At 41.8% G+C, this 12,357-nt stretch overlaps 1 protein-coding gene across 1 annotated transcript; it reads left to right on the forward strand.

Annotated features, from left to right (window-relative positions):
• Positions 1–439: 439 nt before the first annotated feature.
• Positions 440–5,634, forward strand: LOC308158330 (uncharacterized protein; the record flags this gene model as incomplete). The annotated part of the gene is made up of 8 exons (XM_080531923.1): positions 440–511; positions 622–719; positions 824–960; positions 1,171–1,295; positions 2,101–2,246; positions 2,591–2,693; positions 4,433–4,569; positions 5,362–5,634. 8 exons carry the CDS (start codon positions 440–442, stop codon positions 5,486–5,488), a joined length of 945 nt encoding a protein of 314 aa, XP_080388049.1. The 3' UTR covers positions 5,489–5,634.
• Positions 5,635–12,357: the final 6,723 nt, after the last annotated feature.

The raw sequence follows: 12,357 nt of genomic DNA on the forward strand, positions 1-12,357 counted from the left end.
CATCAAATAAGATACGATACATTTTACAGCTGTACCTTATGAATACTTCAAGGAGTGGTTCTGACTGATGCAGTGAAAATGTAATTGTAGCCATTTTTTCCCCAGTGAATTGAGAATCAATTAACAGTATTGTTTGACTGAGATTTTCTTAATCATACCTTAGGTCAGTGACAGACCGAGTTGCTGTTACAACCAAGTTGATGAGCTCTGACATTATTGTTGATGCCATTATTGTGGGAAAGGTGGAAAACAAAGTGCTGCATGCGATCAGCAATGCAACAGGTACAACGTTAACCTCTTCATGTAAACCTGGGTCAGTTTTGAATTGTATACACAATTATTTACTGTTTCCTCAAATCTAACTGAATCCACTTATTTTATTGTAGGAGGGTGTTGTTTCAAACCAGAGACCATCAAAGCTGGCATTAAGCTCTTCGAAATGGAAACAGTTCTTTCTCTGGAGATGAGGAAACCCAAGAGGAAATGGGACCCGTCCTCTATTACAAGCAAGGTAGAATTGACTGCACAGAATGCAATTGAAATCACTTATTTGAATTGATTAACTATTATGGAAGTTACTGATTGTAATAATGAGTCACACTCATTTGTTTCCCTTTACAGAGAGTTTTATTGTCTCTCTTTGCCAGCATTGGCTATGATGAGAAGCCAGAGGTTGCTCTGCCGAGTCAGCTGAATGGCAAAGTGACTGTGACACAAAAGTAACTGATTTTATGTTTACTGCTACTTATCATCTACATGATTTTCACATCTATTTTCAAGAATTCTTGATAAAATATGTATTTATAAATATTTGACTAAATAGTGCATTGAAGAAGAAGATCTTGGAGTCCAAGAGTAATCGCTTTAAGGAGAAGGACAAACGCATCTTGGAAGAGCTGAAGAGCCTGCATTGTGACCCACATCCGTTCTGCAACATTTATCCGTCAGAGACAGACTTCAGTAAGTGAATTTTTGCAACGGGGGATTGCAATAGTCATAACTGTGGCTGGATGTTGAATCACTAGCTATACATAAATGGTACTAGATTATGGTGCACCCACAAACTGTGTGCCAACCCACCCAGAAGACTAGTTGTCATTTTAATGAATCTGTATGATGTAGTATCAAACAAACTGGTAACCCCTGTGTCTAATTTCATAATCTTTTCAGCGTTCTGGAAGATTCTCATGCAAGGTCCCCCTGACACACCATACGAGAATGGAACCTTTGAGCTGTACTGCCAGTTTGGTGATGATTACCCTGTGAAACCACCACTCGTACGCTTTGTCACACCCGTATCCTTCTATGCAAATGAACACATGACGACACTATTGATAATATTATCAATGACAGCAGTTTAGAGTTTGAACACATTACACCAATCCTGAGAGCCCTACACTGGCTAACAGTCTCTCTTGAATTCAAAGTACTCATAATTGCATACAAATCACAAATTGGTCTCAGATCTCCCACCATATATTCCCGCAAGGCCCCTAAGGTCAGCTAAGACTAATCAGCTAATCATTCCAAGAGTAAAAACAAAACACGGTGCAGCAGCTTTCAGTCATGCTGCCGCATGCTCCTGGAACAAAGAAATCAGACAGACCCAAACCCTAAAAATATTTAAATATAAGCTAAAAACCTTCATGTTTTGCAGCAGTTATGACACATATTATGACACAAACACTTCTATCAATGTATTTTATCCATTAACTAATGTCTTATTAAATGTTTTATCTATTTACTCTATTTTGCTTTTATTCATTGTAATTTTTATATTCTTACTATGCCCTTCTTGCTTTATTTTTTAATAATGTATGTAAAGCACTTTAAATTGTCCCTGTTGTATGAAATGTGCTATACAGATAAACTTGCCTTGCCTTGCATACAGGTTACATTTCCTACATGCCTTGCTGCTATAACGTATGTTGCACCAAAGCAAACATTTCAATGTACCTGTTCAATGAAATTCATTTCTGAAGTACAGCATATCCCCTGATGGTGGAATTAAATCCACTCTGCTGCAATTGTTTGCACTGGCAGGCATTGGGTAGTTTTTGGGCAGCCATAGTTTAATAAAATTCCTTAATGTTTATAAAGGTTTACCACTGCAATGTCAACAGTGTGGGCCGTGTCTGTCACAATATCTTCGACCGAAACTACTCTGCTCACATCACCATGAGAGAGATCCTGGATGCTGTGTTTGGACTGCTCATTGCTCCTGAGCCTGAAGACCCACTAGACAGGTCGGTGGTGGTTATTTTAAATGTCTGTTTTGCAAAGGATATTTGTCTTGATTACATTTGATAAAGCTAAACAAACTGTCCCTGCAGAACTATTCGGTGTGCAGGCATTTCTTCCATCTAAGCACTAATACACCTGTTTCAAACAATCAACTATGGTCTTCATTTTGGCTCAGAAGATCTGATTTGTTAGTGCTGTGCTGAAACTTGGCTACACACCAAGAAGCTATGCAGGACTAGAATTGAGGACCCCTGCTTTAGAAATCAGATCTAAATTGTTGATGCACTGACATGTTATGCCTAAATGAATGTTTGTAAATAATAATAAATGTGTTCCTTTCTTTAAGTATTTTGGCAGAGGAGTTCATGACTAGTAGAGAAATGTATGAACAAGAAGCCAAGAAGAACACTGAGGAAATCGCTGGAAATTCAGTGGATGACATAGAGAAGGTGAAAGAACTTTGGTTTTTAAATTTTGAAACTACCCCGTTGTATGAAACTTGGTACATTATGTGTCTTTCCTCATGGGGAACATATTTGCCTCAAGAACCCATAAAGTCCGCCATGATGGATTTTTCTGCAGGTGGAAAATTTGGCCAAACTTAATTAAAAATTTACTTAAAATCAACTGTAAGTCAGATTGGTCCGAAATTGTATATGAACATGTGTGGTGCATGTCTCTCTCTAAGGTGTTAAAGGATGAGAGATCCATTTAAAGATATTGAAGAAAATGATAAAAAAATAATAATTTTCATCCCGTTCCCAGTTATAACTTTGTTCACACATTCCCTTCCTGTACTACTCATAACCCATCCATGTACCGTACATAGCAATTCAAACTTCAGCTTTTCAACTATTTATTTGCTTTTTACTCAGTGTGTTTACTTTATACTTTAAACTACTTACCTTTGCTCTTGATATGTTGAAAACATTTACTTTCTCGAATGCTCCTTGTTGTTTTTTCTCTTGCTGCTTTATTTCCTGCCCATGTTCATCACTACATTTCCCCCCTTTCTAGTGACTCTTTATTTGATGTTGCTTCACTCATTCACTAACATTGTCATTGCCTCTATGCTGTATATTGATTCCATTCAGCTTAACATTATATATCGTTCACAAATAGCCTACACAGACAACTTTACTCTGGTTCATATCTCTTAACATACTCTATAAACATATACCTCCCATGTCTGATTAACAATGCATCTTGACACTACAATGTGTTACCATGTTGAAGCATTTCCAGATATCTCAAAAAACGGGCTTTTGAAATTTGACCATTTTGGCTAAAAGCTAAGGCTAATGCTAATATAGCACTTAAAAACTGACCTGATTCAGTCATATGGGGGTGGCATACTATGCTAGGCTTGCAGAATATAGTGTAAGCACATTATAAGTAGTGAAATGCTTGACATAAACTATACAACATGGTCATTAACTGGGGAAGGTTAATCCACAATTCATTTTCGTATTTACGCTTAGTGTATATTATGGCATAGCATAGTAGCCTATGTATATCAGACCATAATTAGGTACCTTACAGGCCTGTGGTCCTAGGCTACTTCATAATATCATAGCTTAGTATATCAACTTGGCCCATATTAGGTGAGTGGTCTACCCCCCTGTCTGTAGGTCTACCCCCTATCTGTCAATCTACAACCTGTCTGTAGGTCTACCCCCTATCTGTCAATCTACAACCTGTCTGTAGGTCTACCCCCTATCTGTCAATCTACAACCTGTCTGTAGGTCTACCCCCTATCTGTCAATCTACAACCTGTCTGTAGGTCTACCCCCTATCTGTCAATCTACAACCTGTCTGTAGGTCTACCCCCTATCTGTCAATCTACAACCTGTCTGTAGATCTACCCCGTGTCTGTCAATCTCACCCCATTTATGGTTATGGGGGAACACGCCCCATTGCTGCTTGCAGTTATATTTACTTATGTAATTACGTATGTTTTTATATGATTTATTAATTTATCTGTTGAAATTACTCCCCTAAAATACAATAGTAAAAACATGTATATATTTGACAACTGTTGACATAATATTTATACGTTTGTATATTTGTATATAAAAAAAATATATTTATATTTTTATATTTTATATTTGTTGGAATTGAAAGCACTTCTGTGTAACAGTGTATTCATGGTACAATATACTAACCATACAATATTTTTTACTTACAGAAATTGGTTGGTCAAGAGATGGCAGACAATTTTATACCCAGTAACTTTATTTGCCCATTAACCAAAAGAATGTATGTTGACCCAGTGAAAACCAAATATGGAACCATTTTTGAGCGAAGTGCCATTGAGAAACATCTGTAAGTATGTATGTTGATCATTCACCTGTATTAGTAGTGATGCATGATAATTGTACATTGACATGATCTAACTAGCCGTAACATATTATATAGCATAATAAATGCTTATTAATAACAAATTAAAAGTGCAATACATTTTGGACTTGATGCAAAATATTGTTGTTATCTTATTGTTCCTTATTGTTCCAAGTGCAGCGCTGGGATAGACATCAACAGGGTTGTTTACCAAAAACGGACTCTTCAGGCCTGACCACACAAATTGATGAATTTAACTAATTTCAACTTTTTATACACAAAAATTACACCAAAATGACATATGGCAAAATGACACCAGCTGTTGTCTCTGGTGCCTGTCAACATACTGTACAATACGAGCCTCATTTAAAACATTGGCTCAATACAGTTTTCATGACATCTGTGTTGCTATTGCCTCAGACTCCAACGTTGGTCCCGGAGACTGATGAATTGCATGAAAAATATGTTCTGATACATGTAAAAAAATGCCTGTCGTCTCCATTGTATGAGCACCATAGACAACCTTTTTTTCTGTTTCTGATGGATATTCAATATTTGTGTGGCCAGCGCCATTGGCTTGTCAAAATGTAGTAGAAGGAGTGAATGACAATGAGTACGAATTTCTTTGACAATGAACTTTAAAACCTTAAAAAAAACATTGGTCCAGCACAGTAGTAATTTCCTCTTACCACTAGTTGACCGTTTTTAAAATCTAGATTGACCTGTTTGAGTTGATTTGATGGAAGATGTGGCACTCAACTGTCTTCTGTGTTTCAGGCTGGGTACTGGGACTGATCCAATTGTAAAAAAATCCCTGAATCTCGGTGATCTCAAAAACGACAAGCAGATGAAAACAATGGTGACGAGCTTTCGCAGGCAGCAAATGCAGGAGACCAGTGTTTAGATAAACACAATGTGGTAACCTGGATGTTTTCCATATACAATATATATTTGGAAGCAACACATTTATAGTAATTCACAGTAATCCAACAAAGTAATCAGTCAAAACCAATGACATATAATCAGATATTAATCCAAAGAAATCACTATACCAAATTTTACTGTTTTGTATTGTTACTGTATTGACTGTACTGATTGATTGTATTGATTGTTACTGTATTGACTGTTTACTAATCGATATATAATGTGACCAGTTAAGATTCCAGAAATAACCAATATAATGTAACCAGTTATATTACAACTATGTAACCATTGAGGACAGTTGTTACATTAATCGTTGAGGACAGTTGTTCAGCAAGGGAGTTCACCTAAGTTCAGATGGAAATTCCCGAGCTTTCCCTAGGAGGCTGAGAGGGAAATGGCAGGTTTCTGGGCGTTCAGGTGTTAGTACCGATAGTGGCCTGTAGGGGTATTGATACAGGTGTTGGTATAAGAAGAGTTACTGAGAAGCATCTCAATAGGCAATTCCATCCGGAAGAGAACGAGTTGAGACCTAGAGACCGAGAGGTTTTCAACAAACCAGTTTTCTCTGGGAAATTGGGACCCTGAATCCCCCCCAGCCTGTAGGCTGTTGTCTTCCAAGTAGATTATCTCTGGTTGCTTTAGGTTTTAGCCATACTGGAGATTGAGAAACTGCTTTACCTGTAAGGTGAAGCGAGATTCGAGTCCCTCGGCTGAGGGCACGGTGTTGCTCCGGAGACACAGCTGCTGGGCTGATAGAGGAACAGAGAGTGTTTGCCGGATGCATATATGTCCCACAATTAACACAAGTGACCATTAGTTATTGCGCTTGTGTTGAACTATTTCTTGACATTTTCATATTATTATTCGGCTCTCTTTTTTCAAATTTCATTACATTTATATGATTTCATTGAATGCCTATCATTGTAGTTGCAGTTACACATGGTTGTCCTGAACCTTGCCACTTAGCAAACTGAGCTGCCTAGTGTACCTTTGACTAGTCTTTTCTCGCCATGTTAATAGTTAATAAAAAAAACGTTTTATACTGTAGGTGTGTGTGTCCTTGCGTTTATGCTGTGTACTTTATCTGTGTGTCTGCATTAGCCTTACATTAGCAAATACTGAGGTCAATATAATAGAAACAAATAGAAAATAGAAACTAATGTGACTGGGTCTGGGTCTGGTGAAAAAGTAGCAGCCCGCGTGAGGGGAGTGTCTCAAGCATGTCTCGTGCTGGCTGCCATGACACACCATCTAGAGATTAGGACTTTTGTCTTTTTTTTCTGCGTGTCACGGAGGCAAAACTCAATGTACAAAGATAGGGCTGGCAGTAGCAGCTCCGCCGTTAGGGCCACAGAAGACACGCAGCCTGTTTGGAAGCTGCAAGCGTGAGAGCAGCAGCAGTTCCGCCACGCGCTGCGTGTACACAAGCGTCTGGTGTGTTTCAGGCCTTAGGGCCGGTTTACCGCAAGTGTCAACCTCAGCAGTGCGTGTGCGTTCACTGTATGTGATGTGTGCAAAGTGCAATGAGAGAGAGAGGAATAACCAAACTGTAGAGTTGACTATATTCATCAGAAGTCATTTCGTCTGAGTCGTGTCAATATGGCTCAAAACTACCATGGTCATGTCCTCTGTGTGTCCTCAGGAGCTATGGTCCTTCCATGTCCAACCATGATGGCAAGGCCTTCTTTGAAACAATCATTTCATAGAAAGCTTTGAAAGAAGTTGAAACATTTAAAACAATGCAACTATTTATTGAACTAATAGACATTAGTCTAAAAAAAAAAACTGTTCAACATAGAAACATTCAGCACATTGTCACATGTTTAAATCGCATTTTCCTACACGTTGCTCATCACTGTGTCCTTGCTGACGTGTCTGAACTGCATGTAGTGCTTGATGGCGTCGATGCGGCTCTGAAACTCCGTCCGCGTGGCGTTCATTATTTGGGTCTATTTTCATGTTGGATATCATGGCGCCGACGTTGCCCACGATCGAAGCGAAGATCAGAAAGTCAAACACCACAAACAGGAAGTCCTCGTCCAGGACGGGCGGCGGCGGCATCTCTCCGATGGTGGTTAGGGTGACGGAGGACCAGTAGAGGCAGTAGACGTAACCCCGCGTCAGAGAGCCAAACTCTGGGTCAGAGGAGTTAGGATAGACCCAGGAGTCGGAGCCTAGACCCAAGGCCTTGGAGAAAGAGTAGTAGATACAGGCGTTCCAGTGGATGATCACCAGGATGTAGAGGACCAGATTACAGATGCGGAACGCATTGGGATAGTTGGTCCGGGTCTCGGTGCGGTCGAAGAACTCGAACATACGGTTGAAACGCAGCAGGGGTGTGTGTATGCCCAGCGTGATGTAGGCTAGGTCGGTCGGGAGGATGGAGAGGAGGTCTAGTTTGAACTGGAGTGTGTGGAGGTAGCTGTCCCGTAGCTTAGCCAGGTCCCTCACCAACAGGCCCTGCTCTAGGAAACCTAGGAGAGGAGAGATACCTGTGGTCACAGCATGGTCAGGTCACAGAGCATTCGGGTAAGAGCAACTTCACTACAAACAGCCAGAGCACGGTCAGTTGGGGGTGACCTTTGACCTGTCCTCAGTCTGACCACCATGTCCAGAATGTAGAGACCGTCACACAAGTAATCCAGAACCAGCCACACCATGGCACCTCTGGTCTGCAGCTCATCAAAGCAGGCCCTGCAGCGCATACACACACACACAAACACATACACACTCACACACACACACACACACCCTAACCCAATCACCACAAATACATGGGATCCCAGACTAGCAAACGGAGATGCATATGTTGTTATGGGTCACTTTAGGTTACCATGGGTTATGCTGTTTATCATGGGTTATGGGTAAATGGAGGTATTTTGTCCAGAAGAGACATGCTATTTAAGGGTTACTGGGTTATTTAAGGAGACAAACCATTTCATTCACTGGTTGGGGGGAAACGGAGGGGTGTGATACCGTACCTGACCACCAGGACCAGCACCAGTTGTACAGCACGGCCATGGCAATGATCATCAGCCAGTGGTAGTACAGGTTATCAGCAGGAGCCAGGACCTTAACATCTGTCCTCTTCCTGTTAATGTAGAAAACATACATACATACACACACGCACGCACACATACACAAAGACACAAATGCACACACACAGCATTAGAATTATCACTGACGAGGACATACGCTTTTACACCAGGTATGTCTGATTGGTATAATTTCATTTATTAATCCCCCCAGGCAAATTAACTCACCTGTTCAGTCTCTCCACCCCCATCTCTCTCACGCACACCCACGTAGTAGATAATAAGTACTGTACCCATCGTGTGATAAGGATCATATTCTTGTGATAAGGATCATATACTGTATACAAGTCTACTAGTCCATATGTTTATAAAAGTACACAGTTACATGTTAACTCCCCCTGTCTATATACTCCCCTGTGAATAGGCCATATAGTGTATATACGTATAGAAGTTCACATTATAGATATATTCTCAGATGTCTACCAACCACTTATCCCCCCCCCCCTATTTCTATTTATATCCCCCCCTATTTATGTCTCATTCTTGGGTTTTTTACTATCTTAAGACTGTTTGTTTGTTAGCACCTAGGGTTTGCATTTGAATTTCGTTGTACCTCTTACAATGACAATAAAGATCATTTATCCAGTCCAGATTTAACACCTGATTTAATGACTGAACCAATCAAACCATCAGAAAAGCCCTTGATTAGTGAAGTCAGGTGTGTGAGTTCCTGGTTACAACAAAAATCTTCTGGTCCCGAGGACTGGAGTTGAGAAAGGCTGGTCTAGAGGTGATTTACAATTTAAAAAAAATTATATATTAACTCACTCTTGTCTCCTGGTGGTTCATATCATGTATACCATGGCCTTCATTTACATGTAAACTTCTTTACAATACTATAATTTTATCTTTACAGAAAGTAAACTACCACTTGCATGTACCCACCAGAATAGTTAGGCTATAGCCAATCAGGACCAAGTACCATGGTATAATTACAAATTAACTTTAATACATTTAAAATACAGTGGTGATCCTCTTACTTTTTACAATGACTATACAACTATGCAAATGAATAGAACAGAATGCTGAGATGAGAGTAGAACAATGGAAATAACTATTAACTAATCGAATTGATTAAACAAAACTCAATGACTAATTCAGGTATCTTGGCATGTAAAAGTAAAAGAAAAAATGGTCTGCCCTTTCTCTGATGGTGTTTGCAATGCCACTGTCTTTATAGATCCGTTGGATCAGCATGTCCTCCTCAGCAAACACCACAAAGTCACACCAGTCAAGTCCTGTGACAAGCAGCTGTCCTTGCACCTGCCAAAAGTAGGCGTGTTGTTCCTTCAGCTTCAGGTTGCCTCCCTCGAGCTTCAGGTAGGAGCAGTCGACAAAGCTTTTTGCATTGGGACACTTAACTTCAAGCAGGCCAAATGGTGGGCTTTCTGTGGGGTCGTAATGTACTTCTACATAATGTACGTTCTTGTACTGTAACAATGACAAATAAAGTCTATCTATCTATCTAAATCAACCCGTCCGGAGAAGACCCCAGCCAGGGTGCGTTAGGGTGGATGACGAACCCACATGGTGAGTAGTTCACAACCCTGGTCTGACAGTACTCTCGGACAGCACCTGCCTCCATTTCCAGACCCCTCTTCATCGCTGCTGTCTGAGGGTTCCCTCGCAGGATCCTGTCAGCGAGGTGTTGAGCTGGAGTCGGTCCTCTAACATGGCACACCTCCCTGAAGTGTGAGGAGGTGAGGCGCGGCCTTCTGGCGCTGATGCCATTCTGAGACCATACTCTGGTCTTTGGTTGCAGCTTCAATTTTGTGAGCCATATCCCACGTGGTCTCCAACGATGTTAGAAACAGCTGTTCCTTTTCGCTGCACACGAACATGCAGTTTGATGGGTCCAGTCTGCGGTGCTGCAGAGGAAGGGGTGGTGGAGGAGGGGCGTCTGGGTGGAAGGTTATTTTCCTGCTTGCGGTCAGTGGTTGCTGATAAGACAGTGGACTTCCTGCCTGGACCTTTCCAAGTGCAGAGTCCACCAGTGGGACCTCACTGGAGATGCCCATAGTGGTAATCAGTGGTGCACAGGCCATGTTTTTATACACCTCTGATACCTGCAGAAGAGAGAGGTCTGGTAGTTCTCCTTTATATGCCTTGTAGAGGGTGCTCCTGTGTAAACATAACAATTTAAATGTCACGAAAATGCGAAGCAAACCATCTGGTGGAGTCAGGTTACCATTTCACCTGAGCATTCCTTGGGACTAACAACTCTCCTAAACTGTTTCATTCATTGTAAAAAAATAAATAAATAGGGGATCCATACTGCACTACTACCATGCTACTTACCAAGGGCTCTGTGGATGCCCTTTTTTAACAATGAACAGAATATTTTATGCACCTGCAGTACCAGATAACTGGGTGTGTGAGTGGTGTTATCGTAAATGATGTGTCAGATTTATATTTCAGAACTTACCTCACGCCATCAGCCATCGTCCTCTGTTTTGGTTTAGGCCTCGTAGACAAGACAACCATTTTGTCTACTGGGCCTGGCTTCACACCCTATTTAATTGAAAGACATTTGTTTAGATATTGATGTCATGTGTGCTTATGTAGGCCTTCATATGTTTTCCCCCCCAAACTACTTACCATTGTTCTTGGCTTGTGCCAACGCTGCTCGCTCTCTGTGCAGCTCAGGACAGGCGGGACCACTGGAGTCTTCAGCTACGAGTAATGTGCAGACTGATACAACAGAGCAACGGTGTGGTTGCATAATGTTGTACCAGCGACACAGGAGCACTGTGTATGAATGAGCTCCACAGGGCATGAGTCCTTCAATATAACCTGAAATAGTAAGGAAAGAGGTGACATTAAAAATGTGTTCATACTTTATTAAATGGTAGTAGAATTGTCAGTCTTCATTTACTGATTCATGATTTTTCACATCATAGCAGGAGATTTCAATCATGTCGACCTGAAGGCAGTACTACCCAAGTTCTATCAGCATGTGAAATGTGCAACAAGAGGAGAAAAAACACTGGACAAGGTATACACCAACATCAAACGTGCTTACAAGGCTAGTCCGCTAGCTCATCTAGGCATGTCTGACCATGTGTCAATCCTCCTGATCCCTGCATACACTACCATGGGGAAAAGTGCTCCCATCACCACTAAGACTGTCAGAACCTGGCCAGAAGGGTCCGCTCCACTGCAGATCTGCCTAAATGACACCCCATGGCAGGAATATGAGCATGAGGACCTGGAACAGTACACGTCGTCGGTTCTGAACCACATAGTGAACTGCACCAACTCAGTCACCGTGGACAAACGGGTCCGGGTCTACCCCAACACGAAGCCATGGATGACTGGGAAGGTCCAAAAACTGATCAACGAGAGGGACAACGCCTTCTTCGCAGGGAAGAGCACACCGCTGTACAGCTCCACCAGGGCTAACCTAAAGCGCAGAATCAAAGCGGCCAAGGCAGACCACCGAGAGAAGATTGAGGAATGCCTCCTGAGCAACGACTCCAGGCGGATGTGGCAGGGGGTTCAGCAGATGACAAACTTCAGAGCCAACAGGCTCACAGCCGCAGAGGACGACCCCCTGCTGGCGGGAAAGCTGAACACCTTCTACGCCCGGTTCGACGAGGGGCGAACGGAGGTAACCGCAACACAAACACCACTCTCTCCAGCTCTCAGCAGCCTCACCCTCACAGAGCATGAAGTGAGACGCGTACTGAAGGCGGTGGACCCCAGGAAAGCCTCGGGGCCGGATGGCGTCCTGGGACGGGTGCTGAGGGACTGC

The sequence above is a fragment of the Nansenia antarctica genome, assembly GCF_963989245.1.
Source record: "Nansenia antarctica genome assembly, chromosome: 5".
In the NCBI taxonomy this organism is placed as follows: domain Eukaryota; kingdom Metazoa; phylum Chordata; class Actinopteri; order Argentiniformes; family Microstomatidae; genus Nansenia; species Nansenia antarctica.